Source organism: Pezoporus wallicus, unplaced genomic scaffold (assembly GCF_028554395.1).
Source record: "Pezoporus wallicus isolate ANWC-B61680 ecotype Strahan unplaced genomic scaffold, APGP_CSIRO_Pwel_v1 contig_7985, whole genome shotgun sequence".
NCBI lineage: Eukaryota > Metazoa > Chordata > Aves > Psittaciformes > Psittacidae > Pezoporus > Pezoporus wallicus.
The window spans coordinates 1,208,824-1,235,139 of record NW_026636538.1 but is presented as its reverse complement, the minus strand read 5'-3'; the positions used below and the strand labels follow the sequence as shown (position 1 = coordinate 1,235,139).

Here is a 26,316-nt window from a genome sequence, read left to right as displayed (position 1 = left end):
GAAGAATGGGTCCATTCACACTTCCCTCTGAGCTATTGTTGCAGCTCTCTCTAGACCAGGCAAGTATCACTGCAGCAGTTTACACTCCAGTTCCACTGTAAAGGGTTTTTTTTTTTTGCAACCATAACCCAAATTGCATAGAAACCTTTTTTTTTAATTTATTTTTTATTTTTAATATAAGCTTAGACTCCAGGGAATAATTAGACAATGCTGAAATAGTAGTCTGCAGCGATTTACATAGCTGTGAAATATTGGAGCTGTTTTTATCCAGTGTACCTATGTATACATGGCTTCAGCTAGCTCCAGTATTTACACAGGACTCATTGGATCTGTGTTCACAGAAACTGGTATTTCAAGTTAGGCCACACACAGGAACAAAACATTGCTTGTTATTTCAGGGTGTTATACCATCATCCAACTGAAGCGCTACCTTGTCACTTCTGCCTTTCCTATATCACCTTCTGGCTGAATTAAAATAACATCTTTGTGGCTAGTGCAAACATTGGTTAGGTAGTCAAGAAGAAGAGTATTAACTGAACTTCAGTTTCTTTCCTGCAACTGCTTGTTCCTTCCATTTTTGAACAGGTTAATTGCACCAAGGGGCTGTATCCTCATTTCTCTCTCTGCAGTCAACTTTGCTGCTGCTCATTTCCATTATCACACCTATTTGCCTGCTGGAAACTCAGTCCCCAGCCTGCTCTTCTGCATGCTGACTTTTTCTCACTCAGGGCGCCTTGCCAATGGCAGGACCACCAGTCCCACTGGAATTAAACAATCGATGCCAATTCTTGAGAGTAGGAGAAAATTCTGTAGCAGGTGATAGAGTAACTGCCTACTGACCCTTGTCTGCTACAGTAATTGTCAGGAACCTGGATATTTTCAAACCAAATACACCCAAGGTACAGTATGAGCTCTCTAGATTGCAAACAGTTATCTTTTCCAGAGCCTGAAGATGCAGGGGTTTAATTCTTCCTTTCTATACTTTTCTATAAGCCTATTTCTCTCTCCCATGTAATTCTGCTAAGCTCCTACGTTGCTAGATCCTACTCTTCCTTTTAATGTGCTTTTTCATTTGTTGTTTTCCCCAGGAGAGCTTAAGTGATAAAATAAAAACCAACAGCATGAAAGGATAAAGCCACAGACTGGGAACAAACCCATTGCCTGGAATCTCTGCAAAGAAACCATTCAGGAAATACAGCCAAAGAATAAATGACAGAAGTAAGAATTTAGGCAAGTGACTATATGCATATAGGAACAATAACTTCCGATGCTTTCAACCCAGCAATGAGGAATTAATAACTGACCATTAGATTTAGGCACTGATTTGAAGGAGTTAAATTCCCAGGCTTCCTTTCCAGAGCAGGGTGGGGCACTGGGGACATCAGAGAGTGAAAATAAAAGGTACCTGAATAGCCTGGCAGGGAGCCGCAAAACCTGTCAGGCTTCCTCTCATTTCCTATGCTACAAATACTCCTTAGCTGAGGGTCTCCTGGTCCCCACTGGTAGCTACAGACTTTGATTGCAGGTGCCTATGTGTGGAGCGACCCACTGAACAGCCTTCCATGCACCAGGAAGTGAGTGCTGCATACTGGTCGTGCTTGGTGCTCCTCACAGCAACTCTGGTGTGGCAGCCCATGGAATGGCCAGTGGCTGGGGCCTGAGGACAGGGACATGATCATCCTCCCCGCTTTGGAGTGGGCATCCTGGAATGTGTCCTTTGGAGGGCCAGACACTGGAAGTGAGTCCCTCTCTGGACCCTGGTACCATACACACAAGGTAAGTGTCAGCCATGTGGCCTCATGCTGGGGGCCAGATACAAATGGACACAGGGAGAGCAGGGTCATCATTTGAGTCTCTCCCCACTATTCTCTGAAGAGCCCCTTTTCAGTGCCTGTTTGTTGTGGGCACCTGCTCCCCCTTCACCCTGTTGTTCAGCCTGTGCAGCCCTGGTTTCCTGCTCCAAGCAGTCCTTTGTGAGCAGGAACTGGGCAGAGAGCTGCGTTGTTCTGTGTAGAGCACTGCTGGTTTTTGTCATCAGTGTTTCTGTTGCTGTCAGTGATGACAATGTATTTGGGCAACTGCAAAAGACAGACTGAAGCTGCCTGAGATCTAGCAACTTGAAGCATCTGTTAACAATAAAAATGAATTGGAGGTTGATTAAGCCCTTTACCTTTTCCCTGTTTTTTGTTTCACAGACTAGGAGGCATGGGAGGTTACTCAACATTCTTGTTTTTCACTGCATCAGAAGCAAACCACTTTTTTATGATGCAAAGTATTGGTATAAATTGTGCATAAAATGACTTGCAACTAACTGCTCTCCTTAATCTGTGAGCAGCCCAGTAGCAGGTAGTAGCTCAGGGAAGGTCCCAAAAACTTTCCCCTCTGAATTCTTCGTTTGCTACTGCGTAAATATCCTGATGGCAGGAGACATTTCTCGACTCCGTGTTTTCAGAGGGAGGGAAACCTGTGAATTCCTGTGCTTAGGTCCCTAGAGCAGCAGGACTCTTTGCTGGTAGCGGAACTTCCCAGGACCAGAGCTGAGATCCCTTATGAGAGACAAGTGTAGAGCCAAGGGGTTTGGGAGTTAGGGCCCCAGAGCTGCAAGTGCTTGCAGAGTTGCCAGGGAAAGGCAGTAACAGGGAACTCCCTCGGCATGGCAACACCCACCTGCACGTCATGGTGTCATTATCAGTTTGCTTGCAAAACATCCCAGCCCTGTCCCAGTACTCCTTGTAGGGGGGGGGTGTGCGCGCGAGGACTGCTGTGTTTTAAGTCTGGTGGTTCTCTGGGAACACATGAATCATTTCTCAGAGTTGCTTGGCTGTCTGTGGCTGAGACTGATTTTTCTGTGCTTCCATTTACTTGAGCTGAAGCTTTGGAGCAGGTAATGATCAACTCTGGCTCATGTGTTTTCACATCCTTTTGTCCACCCCCATTTTCACATGTTAAATGTTTGGAAATATCAGAAGCAGTCTATTCTCCCTCCATTCCTGGCTGTGATCAATCCAGTTTCAGGTCTTCACACAAGGACTCTTTCCCTTTTCTTGAGGCCATTTCATTCTCTTGGTTTGGTTTAAAGAGGAGCTCTTTGTTTTCTATCTCTTACCAGAGACAACTGCCCCAGCTCCCACCTGCCTGGAAACTCCTCTGGAAGGCTGTGATGAATTGCTTTTGCAGGAGTGTTTTTCAGCCCTTCAGCCCCATGAGCCATCAGGAGGTGAAAGAATGAGATCTGTTTTCAAGAGTCTCTAGACATGAGGGGCTTGGCATGGCTGCCAGTCACAGCTGCCTAGTGCCACATAGGCATCAGAGACATCCACATGGGATCAGCAGGTCTGATACATGTATTGGGGAGATCTGTGGCACTAGAGTGAGTAGTGATGTCTATAAACACGCAGCTCCTGGGAAGAAGTTAAAGTGCCTGTGTCCATGTGGCTGTGCAGTTTAATACCTCCCTCTGTCGGCATTACATTTCTTCACTATTGTTTTGTTAATTGTGGTTATTCTCCTGTCACGTCTCCTGTCAGTGCTAGTTGTCAGCATAAGGGTAGAAGGCCAAATGTGAAGTCTTGAAAGAAGAGTAGAGGTAGGGCTTCTCCTTGGCATGTGTGGATGTAACTTGGTTGGTGCTTGAGGAACTACACCTCCGAAATCAGCAGCACAGAATCCTGTGCTGCCACTGCCTTCCCTGTCTCAGCACTGTGGTGTGTGTCATGGGAGTGTTTAATGACGCAGTAAAATCTGATGAAATATGTACTTAGCTACCTGAAGTATTTCCTGACAAACTAATATTATTGTAATATTTCTGGGTCTGCTGTGGTAGTGAATATGAGAAGTCGCGACCTGTGGGCCTTCTCTGCTTAACGGACAGTGTATGTAATTGCCTCAGTTTAATCCTTTATTTCCCTCAGTCCTTCTAAAAGGTTGGTTGTTTATTTCTGATATTGTTGTTTATGGATAAAACCATTTCTCAAGACTAGTTGATATTATCTACAATATTGATCTTGGTTTGACTTTGTATCAGAGAAGGAGAAAACAGATGGGTAAGAATAGTCAGCAAAAGCTCAGATGTAATACTTCTCTAACTCAGTATTTCACATGGCTGTTGTGTGCTGTCACAGCGTGTAGTTGTTCAAGTGCGGAAGCTGAGCTAGAGATGGAAATTCATTTCATTCCTGCTTCTTTTTCCTCCTTTGCCTGTCTCTTAATAAACTCAGAGTTATTACTAGTTGCCCAGATGCTCACCTCGAGAGCTTGTTTTATTTCATGGGCTGTGGTAATAAATCATTTTGGCTCTATATTTGAGGTTTAGAATGTGGACAGCTCCTTCAGATGGATCTCGTCCCGTGACAATATATCACAGCCTGTCACAGGCCATTGATGCAGGTGGTGAATACATGCAGCCAGGAAACCTGATCCTTTGTGTGGTCTAATCGGTGGGCAGGGTGGCTGCTATAAGCTGTGATGAGACATCCCACAAATAAAACACATCTTTGTGAGGTCTGCCTACACTGCCTTCTATTGTAAATATGAACTCTAGATTTCCTGTGAAGTGTTAGTTAGGGCTTTTTAGCTCATTATGTTCAAGGAGAAACAGTACTCAGTTCATCCCCTCAGTACTCAGTTCTTCAGTTCATCCCCTTGCTAAAGGCTTGATGTCTTCTTCCACTGAGCCTCAGCAAAGTGAGGGTATGATTTGGTCCCAATTTCTTCCAGTGGCTGCACAGTCCCTGATAGTACTCCTGCTGCTGTGAGGGCACTTGCCCCTGTGCTGCCTCAGTGCAGGAGGGCAAGGAGCTGCCACCATGGAGAGGAAGACTATTTCTCTGTTCCGCTTGGCTGAGGAAGCACCCCAAAACCAGAGAGGGCCTCTTCATCTGGCACTGTCATCAGAGAAAAGAGTTGGCATGGCACATCCTACAAATATTCACCAGGGTATTTTAAGTGCTTACTGAAATTTCCAACCATGACTTTCAATAAGGGAAAGTTCTAGAGCATGTCAAGGTGGATGGGAGCCAAGTTTCAAGTGGGGCACCTTTGTTCTCACAGAAACAAACTACCAGGTATTATTGGGCTATTAAAGGTTGTTGTGATTTATGTGAATGAAGATGTAACTGGAAATGATGAATGAGAACTTGTCATGGAGTGAAGAAGTCTCTCCTGGGCTCCTGGTTGCCTCAGCATTGCACCACCTACTAAGAAGGAGAAAAAAATCACTGTTACAGCCAAACCCAGGACAAAGGTGAAGGCAAACCCTCCTGATTTTTCCACTTTAAGTGTTTCATAGGTTTTTAATGCCATTTTCTCAGCCTCAGTAGGGTACCTCATGCTGTAGTCTACTTCCTGATGGACTGCAGATGTTAACTGTTCCAGGCTAATCAGTAAGCCAGTCCTGGAGCATGGGAAGAGTAGAGACAAACTTGTCTTCACACAGCTCTCTGCTACTGTACTCATCTGTGAAGACTGGTGAAAAATTTTTCCACTTCCCCCCAGCTCCTTATTCTGAAACTGTTCCCTGAAAGGAAACAAGGGCATTGAAACTCATGGTGTTCTTTAGTTGTCAGGCTGGTGCTGGGCAGTAGATACAGCAAACCAGATCAGCCCCACATTTTGAGCTCTGAGGACACAGGACCCAAAGCAGATGTTATTGATGGAAGAGCTCATCCTCCATCTGTCTGGACACTTCATCTCTTCAATATTGCTGGCAGAACTGCTTGAACAAGTCCTAGTTTGACAGCCAACAGAAGCTGGTGAGCAAATCCCCTTTATTTAGGCTGAAAAGTCACAGGTGGTTTTGACTGAAGCAGTCTTGGTGGTTCCTCCTGGAGACCTCAGCCAGTAGATTGGAAACAATCAGTGTCACAGGACTGGGGCTGTGTTGAGTACCAGCTGTAACTGCTGAGTGCCTGTTCCCTGATTCTCATTGGGCTGTGTTTCCTTAATCTCAGACTCTTTTCAGGGCTTCCCATCCCAAGAGCTGCTACAGTAAAATGAGTTTTCAGTTTTCCCGAGGATGTTAAGGAACATGTGCATTTATTTATTTTTATTAAGGTGACAGTGAGTTAAACAGGAGCTTTGTAATTACACTAATATGTTTTAAGAGGTTTGAGAATGTTAATTTGGGAATTTGTAGGTGATAAGGAACATGACAATTCTTTTCATTTCTCAGAAAGTGCAGTGCAGAAGACAAATGCCAAGGGAACTTGAGACACAAGTTAATACATATCCTTCCTAGTGCAGAAATTATTTTGCTTTGGACTGTTTCAAAATGGTATTTCACAGGAAGATTGTAGGCATAGCGCAGACTAATATCAAGCTCAGCCACTCACAACAAGGCTTAAATCATAAGCACTGCTCTTCAGAACAGTGATCTGGAACAGTGGAATCGGATTTAGTCTGAAGCCAGCAAAGCAGGGTCTGTGCTACTCTTCCCTTAACACTGATTTGGGAAGACCAAGCATGGGATGAGTCTGAACCCTACCTTGATTTGGAAAGGTCTGGCTCAGTGCAGTGCTTTGTGATCCCTGCCCCAAACTTCTATGCTACTTTGCAAATAATGGACTATATTAGATTGGCTGTGGCTGCTCTGTTGATTTTAGTGTCCCAGCCTTACCTGGGAATTGCAAGATGATGTGGGGCGAAGGGTTTTGCCTGAGCAGCCAGACCTATCTGCTCCTGAGATTTCATGGGGTTGCTGTGTGGAACTAGGACATTGCTGCCACCCAAAGTGGTTCTGTTGCTCTCATCTTGAATCTGTGCTTCCGCCACTTCATTTGCTGTAGCACTCATTTGACTACTTGATGGGGCACTTTGCCTGGCTACACTGACAGGAAAACACTCATTGATATAATTGTTTATATGAGAAGGGCAACTTTTATCTAATGTCACCTGTGACATTGGCCCCTTACAATTTTGTGACCCAAAGAAAACTTCATTTCTCTTTGAAGCTGAAGCATGATCTTTCTCTTCCTATGCTCTTGAAGTCTGTTTTGGGCATCAGAGGGGAAAAAAAGAGATATTGGAATCTTATCCTTGCATGTCTCCAACAGTGTGCTGGATCTGATTAACTCCTGTTTGAAGGAATAAAAAGAATCCAAAGTAGAAATTTGACCAAACAGAAACCCCAAGGCTTTAGACAGATAAGCGAACAACAAACTGTGTACTTGAGTCATAAGGGAGGCGAGGACCTTTGGCTAACCTAGTAACTGGAGGCTGCAATTATTCCATTTGGAGTTTTGGTGACATGTATAAATTGTTATGCTCATGTTTATAATGTCACTACAGATTGTCCCTGAAGAATGGCATTTGTTAATGTGAACAGTTGGGAGATATGATTTCCATTCTGCGACTAATCTGGACTTTGGAACATACTGCCAGCATCTTCAAAAGACAGTTGGTGTGTGAAACCGACACCAGGCCTGGAGCAGAGATCTTAAATGCGGCAATGATATTTACAGGGTGTACTCAAAAGTAAATAGTCAGTATCAAACTAAACAGATGTGTACTGCTTAAATTGAGGCTATACCAGTGTAACTCCATTGTCCTCCATGATATCCATTGTTGATTCATCTAGGCTGGAAGCTTTGGCCCTGTTTAGTGATATGAACTGTTCTGCCCATGATGAGTAGATGAATAGAGGTTATGGAACTGTCATAGAAATCATGGGATGAGACATACCGTGACTCTTTGGCTGTATTTCCCTTTGTATCCTTCTATGTTCCATAGAATCAATGCTGTGATGCAGAGGCCTATGGTGAATGCAAAGTTCAGAGGAAAACACCTCCATGTGTGGAAGCAATGACAGCAAAACAAATGCTGGTTCCTTGGACATGGCTTCTTCATATTGACTGAGGTGAAGTAGTAACATGGGTGTACATAGTCTCTTGCTGACATTTAATCCTCTAGAATCAAACCAGTTTCATGGGAGATAAAATCTCCACCAGTCTTGGCTAACATATTTGATCACTTAGCTGTCATCCTGCGCAGAACAAGGTCATTTTGCCATATGATATGGTTTACACTTGAAGCCTTTTTCTGCAACAGCCAAGAATATTGCCACTGAAAAGAAGTTCCTGTGAAGAACAATCAAAATGTTTTAGGTACATAAGAGGCTTGTACCCAGACAGTTAAACCCCAATTAAAACCTAGTTTAATTTTTTGGGGATCTCCAGCTTGGGAGTAAATAGATTGTGACTCCACTTACTTTGCTTTATGACTCTAACCTACTATGTTTTAATGTTTGTCTTCTGCTTGTGTTTTGGTTTTGCCGGGGTTTTTTGATGTGCTTTTGTTTGTCTGTTGTTCTGCCTGCTTTGGAATTTCCACAAGGTTTGTGTTTATTGATTTCTAATGACATTAGTATCTTTCAGTGACAATCTTTGTCTCCCTAAAGTGACTAAAGCACTGTGAACGTTCTCATTCATTGTCTGGGTTTTCATGCAGCAATGACTCAGTTATTATGTCAAGATGAGGGAAAGTAAAGCTTGTAGTGTCTGCAGAAGCTTCAGTCAAACAAATAATAGTAGCTTTCATTTGATCAAGACTCTAGCTCCATCTTTTGACTATCATACTGGTTTTGACCAGAGTTAATTTTTGTCATAGTAACTTGTATGGTGCTATGTTTCAGATTTGTGATGAAAAAAGTGTGAATAACATGCGTATGTTTTCGTTATTGGTGAGCAGGGCTTGTACAGCATCAAGGCATTTTTTGTTTCTTGCACTGCCCTGCCAGGGGTAGGCTGGGGGTGCACAAGAAGCTGGGAGGGGACACAGTTGGTACAACTGACCCCAAATGACCAAAGTGATACACCATACCGTACAAGATTGTCACCAGCAATAAAAGTTGGGGGAAGAAGGAGGAACTTTGGGAGTGATGACATTTGCTTTCCCAAGTGTTATGTGTGGTAGAGACCTGCTGGCTTCGAAATGGCTGGACGCCTGCCTGTGGGAAGTAGTGAGTACTGGATTTTGCTTTGCTTGTGCACACAGCTTTTGATTTGCCTGTTAGCTCATGGGGTGAGACAGAAACAGGTTTGGGTTTGTATTTTTTTTTTTTTTTTCCAGTTTTACCCCCCCTGTCTCTCTCCCCCATCTTGCTGCGGCAGAGTGAATGAGAGGCTGACTGAGCTGAGCTGCTGACTGGAGTTAAACTACAGCAACTATAGATTAGAGGCTGCCAGGACAAACTGAAGTGCAATGTGTGGTTTACAAAAGCACAGAGATGATAGCACTCGCATCATGAGCCAGACGCTCAGTGTTCTCCTTCTTTTTTTTTTTTTAATTCCTGAGAGGGAGTAGAGTGAATTTCACTTCATGGCCCCATCTCAGTAGTAATCCCTGTTCAGAAGCAGCTTTCTGACCCTTATATCCTATACTAATGCAAAATTACCAGAGAAAAGGACAAAGTTCTATATGTGAGAACCCCTGTGAGGTACACTTGCTGAAAGATCAGTTGTACTCAAAACTGAGGGGAAAAAAAGACAAACTTGCCACCTTGTTATTTTTGTAGGTGCAACAGAGAATGTCATGGAAAGGTGCTAAAGGTACCTAGAAGGGATCATTCGGATAAATTGATTTGTTTTCTGCAGCAGAAGGGAGAGTAGATACCTTTCTTTAAAGGTTTTATTTGTTATTCCCTAATTTGCATCTTACATTTTTGACCAGAAGTATCTGCAAATTAAAAGCATCCGGTTGTGTTTGTGTGAGTATGCACCCATATGTATGTGTGCGTGTTTTAGAGTGCAAGACCTCTTGTTTTGAAATCATCACTGGTAATCTAGCAGCTGTTTATATTTCAGTGAATAATGTTGCTAACCAGAAGGTTCTGCCTTCTGCAGTCCAGTCTTTTTTGTTTTTTTTTTTTGCATTAGGAACTATCTGTAAGTGATTAACATTCTGTGAATTGGAACTAGGAGAGCCAAATGCATGAGGTGCAGGAAGAAAAGCAAGGAACTACAGTACAGCACCCCTCCTCTACAGGAACAGCAGATTGGAAGGGCCTTTGGGCTGCCTATTCCTCTACCATAAAATCAAGTAGTAGTTTAACAGAGGGATCAAACTTTGGTTTAAATGCAATCAGATCTCATCTTCCCCCCCCCCCCCGTTGTTACTTCTGTTAGAAGCTGCTCTGACACACCACTGGTTTGGAAGTGTCTTCATTTCCAGCCTTGTTTTACCATTGGCCCACATGTGTGACACTGGGGTTTGGCAACAGGACAATGTTCACTTGGGTTGTGATGTGTGTGAAGAAGCTTTTTCTGTGCACATCAAAGGAATGGTTAGTTACAGCTAACAGAGGATTAATTGAGACAGGATGGGAGACAAGCCTGCCTGGAAAGTGATGCTGGAGAGGTGCATGCTGAAAGAGATGTGTCATTCCCCTCATGAGCTCTTCTCAGCTGGTAAAGGGAGATTTTTATTAAAAGCTCTTTCAAGAATTGGTAAATGTATTGGCTACGTTTCTGTCAGGGGTTTGTGTGTCTCATTTAAGTGGAATCAGAAATAGCTCATTTGTACTCCAGCATGATTGTACTACAATAGCAAGAGGGAATGAGCTAGGTATGCTTGGTTTGGATGCATGTTTGTGTGTACATGCAGAATGAGCCATGTCTCTGACAGTACTCTCTGTGCCTTGTTTTGCAACCTCATGAAACACTTAAAAGCACTATTCATTCAGCTGTTGAGATGGCTCCCTTTTGAGCTTGCCTGTCTTTCTGAGTACAGGCAGAGCTAGCTCCATTTCACTTGACATGAACTGGTACGCTCCAGCTCCCCATAAGCATTGCATCTCCTCCTTGGCTTTCTATTTATGGGTCCAGGGAGCCACTTGAAACAGGGAGAGGAGCAGCACAGCCTCTCAGTGTCAGCCAGGCTGTGGTTTCTGGGTATTAATATACCTGGGCTTTGAGTGCTCTGGATTGAACCTTACCTTGTACACCAGGAATTAGACAGGATCAAACATTAACATTCAGAAAGCCTGCTCCACGGCAGCAACAGAGGAGTATCCCTGAGCCAGCTGGCCATTTTGTGGGAGTAGCTGGTCAGGCAATGCTGGCTTGTCTCCTTTCTCCTGAGGGACCTGTAAAATGGCAAAAGTTTATAATTATTTTCTTGCTTTTTCTGGTATGTTATTTCTATAGTTGCCATGGAGATGTTATGTGATGGTCCTTGAGAAAATTGTGTAAGATATTATCAGCTATGATTGAAATCCTCAGAGCTTCTGTTATACAGTTATTGGAGAAGATTTTAATTGTAATCTAAGTAGTAAGAATATGAAATAGTTTTTGGTTATGCAGCAAAGTATACCAGGCTGTTTACTTGAGGAACGGTGTAAAAATCCATTCTGCTGCTTCTCCGTTCTCCCATTTATTTCTGATTTTGAGATTTGCTTACTGATGATAAGAAATTGAAGTTTAGGTCTTGGGAAGTTTGGTTGTAACTCTTCAAAAGAAAAAAAAAATACTACTCATAATGCTTTTTACCATTATAGGGCTTGGATATGTTTGTATATAACCTTACTGAGCATATAGAAAGTTGCCTTAGCATATTTCACTATTCACCATTCATATTTCATTATTTACATTAATAAATCACTGAAAAATATAAATAAAATATCATGAAAATTATTAAAGCATGGAGATGACTAGAAAGTTCCCATTTCTGCAGTTGTTTTATCCTCTCAAATTCCCATACCTTTTCATAACTTACCAGGCTCTCCTTCTAACCTTTACAGTTTGTCTCTTTTCTGCAAAAAGATGTATTAAATTTGTGATGTAATGAAAGGCAAAACCTAATAAAGGTGAGGATGCTGTAATATTCATGAGATAGGACCTGTATTTACTGTGGTCTGGAAACCAGCCTGGCTATCTGTGTAAAATGTGCAAACTGTTTTGTCTTCACTCAGATTTAGCCTGACTTAGCTACCAATTCTCTCTCCTCTTCCTAGCAAAGATGGTGCCAAATGTTTTAATTGCTCCTTCTTGTAGATTTAACAATGTCCTCTTATGTCACAATAAAAATCAAATTCTTTTCATTACATGTTCCAGTACTGGTAATTGCCCTTTTATTTCAGCTGTCCTTCAGTACTTCACATGGCCCTGAACCCATATATGAGTATATGAATTGCAATATGAAAACCATTGAAACAAGGACCTTGTTTTCTTTATGCATCTGTAAAGCACTGAGTACATCCAGAGCTCCCTGAATAATAACAGCTAAATGATAAGCCTCTCCTAATTACACATGGTGGATCTTTGAAAAATATGGTTTTTGTTAAGGACTCTGAATTCCCCTTGCTTCAGAGTTACTTCAGAATTGGAAGTTTAGAAGGCTTCCCCCCCCCCTTAATGAGATCCATTCAGACCTGTCAAAATCCTAATTAACAGAAACAATGTGTAGTTTTTGAAGCAGTATGTGTCATTTTGTTTGTGGGGAACCCACTTAGAGCACAAATAAATGCAGAAATAAAGACAAATAGGAGGAATGGTTTTAACTAGACTTGATGAGTGAGCTGACAATACACATTTGAAGTGGATTCTTTTTTTCTGCTCATCGGTTTATAGCATAGCAAGTTTCCATAAATAATGGCCATGTACCTTTTAATCAATGCAAATCAAGTTAACTTTTCTAAGTTTTCATTTAACAGTCCTGGCAACTGCAGTTTAATGTCCATTAGGAAAACACACATGTAATATGGATAAATTGCATTTCACTGTGTAATAAAGTCTTTAATGCAGATCTTAGCCTGCAAGGGATAAATTTATTAGAATTAGTGCCAAAGGTTTAGATTTCAGCCTGGCTTTCATGTGCCGTAACCTTCCTATTTTACTTAGACAATAAAAAGACCTTGTGCATAAAATGCCTTTTTAAAATAGTGCCAGAATGCTATGAAAAGGTGCTAGGGTAAACAAGTATTAGATCGCGTATGAGGGCTTGAAGTGGGACTGTGTGGAACTATGCTATACTGCTGCACATCTATACTGCTGCTCATCTATTTTGAATAGCAATATGCTGCCACTTGGCAAATGGATGCCCACTAACCCATCCAACCCTGCCAATTTTGATCTGCCTTTAGTGTTAAACATTGGCAGGTGGCTTATAAGGCACATAATGTTAAAAGGGTATGGTCTGAGAGGATTATTTCAAACCTGGAGCAGCTCCTTTCCAGCCCCACAAATGCAAAGGAGGCAGTGAAGGAACAGGGGACCAGAGGAAGGCATTCCTCAAGCTGGCTTTGCCACCAAGGAAAACAGCAGATCCACAGCCTCAGTCCATGGTTTGTGTGCTTGGGGATTATCCATAAAGGACTGCAAAGCCAGCAAGTGACTTTCATGGCTGGTTCCAAAATGTATTAAGGTAAAGGAAATCAAATTTCTGTGGTGTTTGTAACTGAATTCCCTAATAAAGTTTTGTCTCAAGACTTCTGTGTGGGAAGACCCACAGTGCTGTGGATAATATCACAACTGGATGATATCTCTGTCTTCAGAGAATATAACGTTTATTACTTATCAAACTGGCTGTTCCACCAGCCTTCTAGCCTCTAAAGGGTGTTGAATGGCAGACGCAGTACAAATAATGAAGCCTTTTATGTGACATGACAACAGAAAGGTTGCTGTGGCCTTCAGGAAAAAACGGCAACCATTTTGGTTTGATACAGTGATCCATCTTCTGTCACAGGTCATCTTTCATTCATGCATGGCTTTACTAGCCTGGGATATGGTATCCTGTTTTTCTCTTTCCTACTTTGAGCATTGCTGTGTGTGATAACTCTTGTGTGTTAGAAATTGCCTGCCAGTTTAAGATGTGCTCTGATTTGAGAAGTTTGCAATTTTATTTTCCTCTTTATTGCATTTTTGTTCCCTGTGGTTTTCTTTAATATTGGCAGGTCTGAGTATGAACGTGTATATGACAGTTTAGCCATGCTATAGCTGCATGGAGTTACTATACTTTCATCTCATGTCCCTGAGCAGATCCCTGTGATATTTGATCTCCTTAGGGCATTGTACCCTGGTTTTAATCCTTAGAGGTCTACCCAGCCCTGAGTTTGGGAGTATGGTGATATCATATTATTAATCAGAGCTCATTAACACATGTCAATCTGAAGCAGGCAGTGCAATATACATGCCAAGAGCAGTGCTCAGGTGAAACACGGGGTCATTACAATCAAATGACTTAAGCAATGAGGGTAAGTTTTGAGCCTAGGCCACTGCTATGAATTTGCCTTGAACACAGAAGGTTGGTTATGTTAGGCACAAGGGAGTGTCACCTCAGCAGCTTTGCATGTGGTTGTTGGGGCCCTAAAAGTGCCCACAGCCCTGCCCTGCCCATAGACCAGGACCCATTTTCAGCCATGTAGGCCACCAACTTGTACTCCAGTGATGCCACAGCAGGTCTGGTCTTCTGCCCACAGCTCTGCCCAGCACTGAGTCCTGCTGAGCTGGGCCCACTCACTTAGCCCAAGTTCCAGCACAACCTCAGCTGGAGGAAATGCTGATCTCGGTATTTCACTGAGCAGTACTGAGACAGCAGTCATGCATGTCTCTGTATTTCACAGAAATTAAGAAGATCCAGGTTTTTGTCCTGTTTTCTATTCCTGGCAATTTCTGGAACCTTAAGAAGAGAACTGACTTTTGGGATTATGGTTCCTGTTCAGACACAGCATGGTCCAAAAAGGATATCTGTGCCAGCCTCAGAGAGGTACCTGACAAAGCAACCACCATGACACAAAAGTTGTTGCTCTAATGGAGAGGACAACAGTGCTGCAGGACATTGGAAAACTTCCTGCTGGAGTCCCTGCCCATGCAGTGTTTAAATCCATCAAAGTGGCATTTGATTCACAGTCTCTGGAGGCAGGTACTCGGGTTATCACCAGTACCCATACGATTTTGCACATTTTTTTAGATGACAGATGAACACAGCCTCATCCTCTGCCCACCAACTGCATGCAAATTCTACTTCCAGAGCTGTATGGACACCATCTTTTGGGCTGATTCCTCCCTAGTGTGCTGGTTGCCTCCCAAGTCCTGCACAGTGACTATGACCCTGGCTGAAAGCTGGGAAAAAGGAGCTATAAGGGGTAACCCAAAGACGCATCTGTAAGGGTAGAATTGGCTGCTGAAATGAAAAGATCTGCAGAGATACTGGTTTCTCTTCTTGGGAGTAGTGTGGATATATTACAGTTACTGATGTGAAAGCAACAAAATGATGGGGTAAATGAGGTGGCAGTTTCTGTTTTCTATTCCCTACTGTCTCCTCATTCTTCAACTCTTCATGATGGGGCTGACAAGGTCACTTGTCCACCCCCTCACAAGGGAGCATGTTGTCATTTAAAAAGAACAAGTCTTTGGGAGCAAGAAAATAATTTTGATTTAACTGCAGTTGTATTGAAGCTGCTGTCTGTGCAGGATGATGAGGGGAGTGCAATAATCCATCTGTGAAGTGACCAAGCTTTGAGTAAAGTCATCAAAGCCTCAGGAAGGAAAACCCATCCCCTCTGCTCCTCTGGAGCTTTAGGTGGGGACCATTTCACAGCATTTCTCTGGTCTAGAAGGAGGCTTCAGGGCTGCTAGTGTCCTTGTAACTGTTAGTGCTTGATCTCAGCAGAGGTTTGTGCTGAGGTATGCTAAGACATCTTGTCACATACTCCCCACTGCTCCAAGTGAAGGTTGTTCCCTCAGCCTGGAAAATGCACAGTGTGTGAGAGCCCTGGATACCAGCTTGTGGGGAGGGACTGCAAGATGAGAAGGACCTCCAGTGGCCAGGTACCACAAGGTGTGCGCAAAACTCTTGAGTAATGCTTCTTATTGAATTCTTTCTGTACACAGGCTGTGGCATTGGTGCTGTGATACTTGGCAAAGAGGGTGTGTGAGCAAAAGGAGCCCTCTGACCTCCTGCATTCTGCTCTCTGCATCTCCTTGTACAAGTCAGTCATGTCTTGTTGACATGTGGCAGTCAGCCAAGCATTTCAACCAGAGCAATTTGATGTCTGCTTCTCCTTCTGAATGTAAGCCACTGTAGAAATGCATGAGCATTTCCAACAGACAGTTGGATTCAGTTCTGTCTTTTAAAAAAGCATTTTTGTTATCCATTTGTAACAAGGCTGTTGTTTCTTCATGCTTTTGGGGATGTGCTTTCCTGATCTGAGAATTACCTAGCCACAGCAATAATCATCCCTTTTAGGATTATAGAATTATAGAATTCTATAAGGTTGGAAAGGACCTTAAGATCATCAAGTTCCAGCCCTCTGCTATGGGCATGGACACCTTGACACCTCACACTAAACCATGTCACGAAAGGCTCTGTCCAGCCTGGCCTTGAACGCTGCCGGAGATGGAGCCCGTATCCCCACCAGGAGCTTACTGGACCCCATATTGCTCTTTATAAATAAGTCTCTGTGGTTGGTTGGCACTGACTGTTCACAGGTGTCCTTGGAGAAGAGTCATAAAAGCTGAGGGAGTGAGCACTGGGTTGGATGCTGCTTTGTAGTAGCTGGGTTATGTTCCCATGACCTTATTTATGCAAACGTACTGATAGTATGTCTGTCTTCTGTAAAAGCTAATGGGGCTCCTCACAGAACTATACCAGTGACCTTGAATGGGCCTTGATTACACTTATGACAATGTACAAAATGTCACAGTATTTGAAAGTAGACAGGGAGTTCTACCATGTACCTGTTATTTGAGCTTGCTGAAAAGATTTCTTTAAATGGCTGCTTTCCAGAATAATGAATCCTGCTTGAATGTTTTCAATTCCTCAGCTTCACAGGAAGTTTGTAAAATTAAGGCGGTCTGATTAGAAAAGAATTTGATGAGATAGCGCAATGCATTAAAGAAACTGTCAGGAGACCTGTGTTCCTGGCTGCCCTGTCAAATGGTGGGTATGTTAACACGTAACATAAGTGTGTTCCAATGTGATTGCTGTCGATTTTCCTTCTGGGTTATGTAACACAACAGGTCTTTTGTTTGTTTCTGTGTGTGTGTGTGTGTGTGTGTGTGTGTTTTTGTTTGGTTTGTTTTTTGTTTTGGTTTGGTTTTGTGTTTTGCTTAGTGTGTATTCTTTCATTTGTTTATTTGTGGTTTTTTTTTTTGTTTTCTTTTCTGAAAAAAAAAACCAGTTAAATGTAATGTTCAACTGCGACCTGTCTAGCTTGTTTGTTTGTTTGTGGTTTCTTTTTTTCATGGGATTTAAGAAGATGTTCTACTGAAAGAGAGCAAAGCCACCTCCTGCACCAGGATGTCCTTTCCATTCCCAGTTATTTACTACTTAAGCCTTAGCCAACCTTGTAGAGGTATTATTTTAGGAGTTTACTCAGTGCAGCATGAACTCAGTGACTGAAAAGTACAACAATTAAGTTTTGATTGGGTTACAATGTGATACCAGAAAACCACAATTGTATTGTTCTTCTTAAAATAATGATAAGCATTTTTGTGTTTCTTTGTTTTGTGATCTTGCAGACTCAGCTCCTTGGAGTTTTACTTGCTGCTGCTTCCAATTTTCTGATTAGTGTCTCTTTGAATATACAGGTATGAAATTGTTTCTCTTTATTCAGTTGTTTGCATGTAGCGAGTAACTTATGTTACAATTTGTTTTTATGGTGAAGTTCAAAATACAAATTCCGTTGCATTTTCGAAATATTCCCTCTCTTTAATGCTAGTTTAAAAGTGCCTTGCTGCAGTAGTTGGCAGTGTGATAGCTCTCAACCCGTTCTGTGCTGTGATTCCTGTGTTGGAATAGGATAACAAATTACAAATCCTCCTCCTTGTAATGTGTCATAAAGAAATACCAGCTTTGACCCAGTTGTGGTCTCACTGATCATCACATGAACCTGGCTGAGTTTCCAAATCTAAAATGAAAATGACTGCAAAGTCTTAGGCTCCACTTAATGAAGCAATTAATGTAATTAAATGCATAATGACATAAAGCTTTTTTGCAATATTGGGCCCCAAAACAACTTAGACAATTTTACTTTTCTTTCTGCAATTAAGATGAAATTATCTGAGTAAACATAATTTTAAATTATAAAATCAATGGAGGTACTCAATTTACAACCATGGCAGAAGGCTGTAGGGTAAGACTTCTAAAATCCTTTCTGTATTAATAATTAGAATACATACTCAGTAGAAAGTTAAGTAATACATTATAATCTTTTTCTTTTAGACTTCATGGTATTTTTAGGTCTTCTAACTTTTAAGCACAGAAGACGTTGTTATGTAAGCTGTCCAGGAAAAGTAATTTTGCTAGCTTGTATTTTGAGTTGTATACGTCCCATATAAAGCTACTTCTTGCTTTTTCTGTAAAGGATGAAGCAGAAAGCTGAAGAATATGAAATCTTTTATTAATAATAACCCTTTTTATTAATGCTGGAGGATTCTTCAACGATTCCTTTCTATTTTAAATATCTTTAGTTGGAGAATCCCATTGAAAGAAATCTGCCAGAGAAAGCAGGCAGGTTGAGGTGACTGCTGCTTCTTCAATATGAGTTCCAATCTGCTGACAGTGACACTACTAGGACAGGATCTGTTTCAATGGCAAAACTCTTTTTGGTGAAGTGAAAATTCAGTGTCGCCCATAAAAACAAGGTTGTTGAGACTTCATATATTTTGTCTGTTGCAGGCACTGAGTGCTAAAGTGATGATTTGCCAGGGGAGGTACCGAGGCGTGCAGACAGACTTTTATTGACTTGTAATCTTGAAAGCATTTACTGGATTTGCATTATCTTCTAGCTTTTTTTAAATGCTGTTTAAGAAAACCCAATAGCTCTGCATTGCTATTTGGCAGTTTAAACTGTTGGGGTTTTTTATCCTTTTAAAGAGATTTTTCTCCATTTAGTAACAATATCTTATAAATATGAGCAATGATTTTCCTTTGATCTCAACATTTATTTTCACACTCATTAAATGGACAAACCAAATTTTATTGTTCCCTCTTTCCTTTCCCACCATGTAGTCAGTTATCCTCCCTATCTTCCCTCTAGCTAGTTATCAGCTAAGGAACAGCCCACCATTTGCAATGTTTTTCAGCTGGATTATATACAGCCTCCACCTAAATACCATCCACACACATCACTATGGAAAGCAAGCAGGCATCTAGAGAAAGCAGGCTGTAGGAGAGCACTGGGCTCACTCTCCCGTGTTCCCTGCACATCTTTTCAATCACACTGTGCCCTCAAGAGTTATTTCTGCAAGAATCCTGGGGAGAAACCAGAGCCCAAGATACAGTTAAGAACTTGTCCTATTGATTTTCAGCAAAAACTTAGATTCTTGATTTGAATATTATTTAATATTTGTTTCAATAAGATCTTTGTTGGGCTTTTTTTGATCCATTTTTTTGTTTATAAAAATGGACCATGCAAAATCCTGGATGTTACTGTGAATTGCTAGCCTGCGCCTCAAGGAAGTTTGATTTCCTTGTGCTTCTTTTCTTCTTGGAGGGCTAAACTTCTTAGGATTTCGTCTCCTGAACATGTTCCACAGCATTGAAGCTGCAGTAACATGCAGTGTCCTCTCAACAACAGGAACGACTGAGACTGTGGTGTACCACATATGTTACTGTTTGGCCCATGCTCTGTAAAGCAGAGTAGAATTGGATTATGAAGAAAATTGCTTGTAACTTCCCAGGGACTCTGCAAGGACACTTCAGAAGTCAAATACCAAGTGTTGGAGAACAAAAATTATTTTACCACCATTTATACTATAATAACTATCATTTGGTTTACAATTTTTTCAACCCATGTGCAGAGAAGCTTGTGAGAAATCTGAGGAAGGAAACACTGTTCTGCAGAAATAATGTGGTAAACATTGCATCCTCCCCAATCATGATGCCTTCCTGAAGGAGACCAGTGTGATCATAGTCAAATCATTTTGTTATATACAGGTTCTTGTTGTACAGCCAGAGAGAAAACAATTACAACATGTGTCAATGATGCCTTCTCTGTGTAACAAGAAACACTGCCAAAGTATTGCCTGAGTATATATAATACCTGTTGATACAGCTATAATTGGTTTTCCTTCTGAAAATGATGCTTCACCCAAGACCTCGTTGTAAGGTCAAACAGGAGACCGTAGCCAAATCCTAAAATCTATCTAATTAATTTAGAGTTCTCCCTACAGCAGATGTGACTAAGTGCTGCCTTTTTTATTTTGAAATCGTATTTCTGGTGAGCCTGTGTAACATGGAGCAGGAACACCATGTTACCCAGTTCCCTTTTCCAAGTTTGTTGCCACATTTCTAATTCTGCCCCATCTCCTCCTGCCTTTAATTGTTACTAGATTCCCAGCACAACTACTAAGCTTTGCTTTGGGAGAAGAACAGAGGTGCGCAGTGACAGCTTGGAAGCACTACCTAGTTAGTATTCACTTAATAATTTTCAGATTTATTCAGAAGTCTCATTTTTCAGCTGTTTCCACCACAGCTAAGAAAGCACACATCTGAAGCAGCTCTGAGTTAACAAAAAGCTCTGCAACAACAAGCTGAAAGTCATGTTTAAAAAGGAAACCTTGACACACCTGGAATTTGAATTTGACAGCCCCCTTAATTATTCCGCTTTTGTCAGACATAAGAGCACAATGGAAGTCTTTCTTTTCATGCCTGTTCCTAATAATTAATTTTCTAGAAATGCACTCATCTCCGACTGGCTTACCAAACAGAGCCGAAGCCCTACTACGTGAGCAAGCGATGGTGGTGTGCGACCACCCTCCTGGGGCTTGGAGAGGTGGGCAATTTCACAGCCTATGGGTTTGCCCCCATTGCCCTTATCGCACCACTGGGATGTGTATCTGTCATAGGTGAGACGGTTTGCCATTTCTTCCTTGGGTACATTAATTGGATGCTTGTGTGTAACTAGAGGAATAATACTTCAGGAACTGCAGCAGAAACAGAGGGGGGAAATGTTAATGTTGTGGTTTGAAAAGGAATTATTCATATAATTACATGAGCTGACAGTTTAACACAAACCCTCTACTTAGAGATTCTTTTAATATCTTTCTTTTTCTGTAGTTGTGCCTTTTGTGTCACTCTGTGCCCTCTAGCTCTTAGCAGTTGGTCATCCATTAGCGTACCAGCCTTGCTGGCTCTGCAAGCCCCTGAAGTTTGGGGCTGGCATCCTGCTGACTGCATAGAGCTGTGGTCTGATCCCGAGTACTTGCAGTGTATTTTCCATGTTACGATCACACCAGGTGGTTTCTGCTGCCCATCACCATAATTCATGTTGACATGAGCAAGCTTTCTTGACTCTCTGCAGCATGTGAGAAAAAGGGCCTAGAAACTCCCTGAAATGCTTAGTTTATTTATGGACATTATCAAAATTAATTTGTTCTTTCATGTGTAAATTAGTTGGATGTTAGCAGAAGTCCTGTCCTTAGGTCTCGTTTCTTATGATCTTACTCTTTATGCATTTTTTGTAATTAACATATTGACAGGTATGAGGTAAAGATGTTTGATAAAGAAACATACATTTTAAAGTATGTTGTCATGTTATGCTAATGCAGAGTGGACAGGGCAATATTGTACAAAGGCTGTGAAAAAAAGGAATACAGGATGCAGCTATATCCCTTAATCAAGTTATTTCATATCCACAGCTGAAACACTCAGAACTGAGATAGCACAACAGCTCTGCATACACTGGAGCTCATTTCCTTGCTGTTCATAAATGATAACATCTCATGGTCTGTCTCTAGCTACCAGTTTCACGCTTGGAAGTGACATTGCAGTGAGTGAGTGATTCTGCATAAGAATGTAGAAAAGATGAATTACCTTCCTGGTGGACTGCCCAGCTGTAGTGGAAGAAGGCAGCCAACCATATGTGGGTACAATTTAGCAGAGATAGTGGGGGAAGGAAACTGCAGGCAATTTACTTTTACATTTCATGTTAAACCATTGCAGAATTTAGGAGAATGAGATACAAAGCCATGGTAGCTCACCATTGTAGGAAAGATTTCTCAAAGAAAGGAATGAGATATTATCTGAGATGAAAATGTAAATTAATATGACATATCCCAGAGATTTTGGTGGCAGTAGTTGTATTTTTAACACCTGCAGACTTTTCCAGGTGTATCTGAACATAAACAAACATTAACCAATTTAATGTGTTGCCCAAACTAAATAAAATGCAAATATATAAAACTAGAAAGAAGTGAAAAGCAGTGTTCAAGACCAGGTTGGACAAGGCCTTGGGTGATATGATTTAGCATAAGGTGTCCCTGCCCATGGCAGGGGGGTTGGAACTAGATGATCTTAAGGTCCTTTCCAACCCTAATTATTCTATGATTCTATGATTCTAGGAAGGGAAAAAATGCCATTGGTTGTTAAACTGATACAAAGTAGATGTCATATTTAGAGTTGTTTTTTACCTGTGCAGATTCCTTCTTCTTTACCTTTGCAATGTGTTAAAAAGTTGCATCCGTTTCCTCCATTCTCCATTTCCTCTTACTTATAACAAACACCAAGAAACCATTTTCTGAACTGTTATAGCTTGTTATAACTTTTTCTTTTTTTTTTTTTTTTTTAACTGACCCACAGTGCTTATCCTGGAAGACCCCAGAAAGCACTTTAATATCTTATATTCCATTCCCGTATATCAGCTGACAGTATCCATTTCATTGCCCAAACAATAGAGCTATCTGAAATTTTATTTAGTCTAGCAAACATTCCCTGAAGGAAAAGAAAGTAAAAATGATGTAGACAGCCAACTACAGCAATAACTTCCCAGTAACACTTCCTACCGCTAGATACTTCCTTGTCTTCTGAAATTAAAGCCAAAGAGAAACAGAGCATCCTTTTAATTTTAGAAGAGTTCATCATTTAGGGTAATGACAAATTGACCAAGACACATGTGCATCATCTACTAAAAGTGGGCAGAGGATAATTCAGTCATCAGGTCTTCCAATTTAAAAGATCAAGCAATAGTTTTCTCCTTAAGCTGTGACTTCTTTTAGGTGGTGGAGGGTGGACTTGGCACAGACTAGTTGACAGTTGTTCTGTGGTACTGTTAAATGTGTGCCTTTCATAAGTTAATTTTTTAAATGAAGAAATTAAGCAGCTGATAACAAACTCCAAGTGTGTATCTGAACCCTGAGTCCACCCTTCTGATAAGCTTTTTTTCCAGATTTGGTGTCAACGCATCCCAGATGGTAACAGCTGACTCTCACTGACACTGGGTACTCAGAACCTACTTTGTACTGAGGGACATGTGTTTTGCAGTATGCCTGATCATCTAGGGGATTCTTTGCAGATCTCTGTCACTCTTGGTCTGTGTGACAATTTTCCTTTGCTTGGAAACTAAGGTTTTGGTAGAGGATAAGGCAGACAGGAGTCTGTCCAGAATGGATTTGGGCTATACCCATCATATATCTTCAACCCTCTGAGACGGGAAGCATCCTGGGGCTTAAAATAGATGGAGCCACCATCAATTATGTTCTGCTACCACATTTGACTGCATCCAATTGGATTTTGCATTTAACCCGGTATCAATTAAATAGTGAAAAGTTTGTGCCTCATTCTACTGAGCTGGGTGCGCTAATGGCTGGTTTTGGAGAGAATCCAGCACCACAGACCATGGATTGGCATGACACCAGTAGATTTTAATTTGGTTTTTTTTTAGAATTAAGCTACAAAGACTATATTTTTCTTCTTACACAGTGGAAGTATTTCTGTGTGTGGTTGCAATGATGCAAGCTCTACATCTGTTCAGGGTTTTAAATAGTTTGAGAAGACAGCAGTTGTTTTCTTCAAGAAGAGAAATTAGTAAATTTTTAATTTAAAAGAGGAGGACTAATACATGTTTGATGTGATCATTAAAAAGCTTTTTATACTTAAAAATTAAAACTCATATTTTACATGTAGCTCGGGTAATTTTAGGCTGTTGTGGGTTTTAGCTCATTGTCTTGGTTTTGATTGCAGAAATAACTTGGGAGTGCGGGGGAGGTGTTAGAGGCCAGTGGTATCAGAGATCATTTCTTCTGCAGTTTTCATCATTCTGTAGAACATTATTTTACACATAACTTGTTTAGACCTATATTGTTGAGATCCCTTTGCATTTTTATATATTCCTTCTAAATAGCTGTAGGGCAAGAAATTGCTTTAGGTCTGAAAACTGATATCCCTGAGGGTGCTTTAGGAAAAGGTTTCTCAGATATTCTCACAGAAATGGGAATATTTCTCCCACTCACTGTAATGTAACATCTTAGTGGCCCAAGAATCTGGGATTTTGAGAACTGTTACTATTGAGAAGTGGGTTCACCAGACTATTCTTTAAAATACTTTGTTTGGACTTGCCTAGAAGATGCAACAAAAAGATTTTCAGGGTTCTTCCTTCTCTCTGTGGTGTGTTTATAACGCAGTTTCCAGAATTAAGCTCACCTTAATGGTTTCTCTTTTGAGTAATTCCTCTGATATTTGGCTTGCCTTTTTTTTATAAGAATATTGGCATTAAGGCTAGGAAAAAAATGTTTCATGTTTTGTCCACCACTTGTGCAGTACTAATATTTAATCATGTTAGAAAAGCTAGTGCAGGATAGCTGTCAAGGGCTTATGGACCAACGGACTGAATTCTGTAATATCTTCCTCTGTATTCAGTGCACCAGTAGTATCTATCATATAAACTAGCTGTGATGAATTTGTTCCCAGATATCTTGGGCAGAGCTAGCTCTCTCAGAGCTATCTGTTAAAGAATATCTGTATGGCTATGCATACAGGTATTCTCTAAGTTTCTTCAAATTTCTGTTAATCCTCCCTTACACAGAGCTCTGGCCCTGAAGGAGACCCACGTCCTACCAGGTCTAAACGCATCCATCCTCTCACACCGATCCTCTCTCTTGTCTACCCTAAAATGACCCACAGTAGGTCAGCAGACTGGTTTTCCTTGACCTCCTTCTGCCCTCCCCTTGGACAAGAGTATATCTGAGATGTAGGCATGACAAGATGAAGGAGGTTGTAAGCTGATAGTGTCAGGACACGGAGATGAATTGTCTATATGCAGACTCCACCATGGAGATGGTGATACAGGCACTCAAAACCAGCTGTGATTTATCTGCCAACACCTGCAGAGTGCACATGGACTTGCCTGTCCTTGTGCTTTGTGCATGGGCATTAGGAGTCATCTGTGTTTCCTGTCCTTCTGTGCATGGGAGAGAGATGCTTTATTCTGCCCCAAGGCCGTGAACAAAGCTCCTTTCTCCAAAACAGCTCATTTCCTTCTGAATGTCCTTAATAAAAATACTTGGGTACCATTTTTTAATATTTTTTTCATACTATCCTTCAGCTAAACCACTTTCCTCTTATGACTGGCATTCAGACTTCTTTCCTTGTCCCCCTCTTACTATGCAGCCTCTGGATCCCTTGTGGAAATAAGGCTGCTCCCCATTCTCCATCCCCTTAACCTCCTGCTGATTTGAGCTGCAGTGATCAAATGTACTACCTTGCCTCGTCATCTTCCCAGATCTTGTGTGACAGACTACAAGATCTTGAGCTGGTGATGGATTGAAGCATCTCCAAGTGTTTCTGTACTGGGATGGTCCTGAATCTCATCTTGGAAGGTAGACTGAGGGTCTGTCTATATAAAGCATACTTTCAAGTCACATCTTAAAATATGACTGGCAGCAACTGCATCCCCACAGCTTCAGCAGGGCTCAAGAGATAGTGCAGAATCAACTGGGGGAACTTGAACTGCATCATTAGGTGGAGGTAGACCCTTAAGTTGCATAAAACAGTGTAAATGCTTGGTCTCAAAGCAAAATGTTTTTCTTGTTGCACAGACTGAGAGAGGTGTAAACATTAGTCTGAATCATGGCTAGTACTCCTCCTTTGGTATTTCACCCAGTGAAATGAGTACAAAAATATTCTGCAAAATGGGTGGGTAAACCTAGGTAGCTCTGCTAATACCAGTGTTGCCTGGATACCAGTGTCTTTTCTGCAGCAAAGCTGTCACTGAAACATCAAATAAAGAAAATTGTGTCAGGCAGCTTACTTTCAGTGAGACATTTTCAGTTGAAAATTCTTTTATTGCACTTAATCATTTGCATAGATCTCCATCACTCTTGATGCAGTTTAAATTCATGACTTCTGCTATATCCGATTTTCTACTGACTGGGTAACAAAGACATGATGCTGAATTCTAGTTCTCTGTTTACCTCTTGGTTTAGCCCCTCTAGATTTACCTAGAGTGTATCTACTAGCTAACCGCAAATTCACTTTTCCATCTGAACAATAGAGTTAATGAAGCAAAGATCTGTTGTTTCAAGAATAAACCTAGAATTTCATGGTGTAGACAGGAACAGAGCTCTTGTAACAGCATCCAGTGGTTTAGGTTCAATATGTTCAATATGT

At 41.4% G+C, this 26,316-nt stretch overlaps 1 protein-coding gene across 1 annotated transcript in view; it reads left to right on the top strand.

Moving 5' to 3' along the window:
- Positions 1-1,433: 1,433 nt before the first annotated feature.
- The window catches only part of NIPAL2 (NIPA like domain containing 2), a 43,663-nt gene continuing 18,780 nt past the window's right edge, over positions 1,434-26,316 (top strand). The window contains exons 1-3 of the mRNA XM_057400537.1: positions 1,434-1,776; positions 17,451-17,519; positions 20,609-20,780. Coding sequence (XP_057256520.1) covers positions 1,672-1,776; positions 17,451-17,519; positions 20,609-20,780 — 346 coding nt within the window. The 5' untranslated portion in view covers positions 1,434-1,671. The remainder of the gene's footprint in view (positions 1,777-17,450; positions 17,520-20,608; positions 20,781-26,316) is intronic.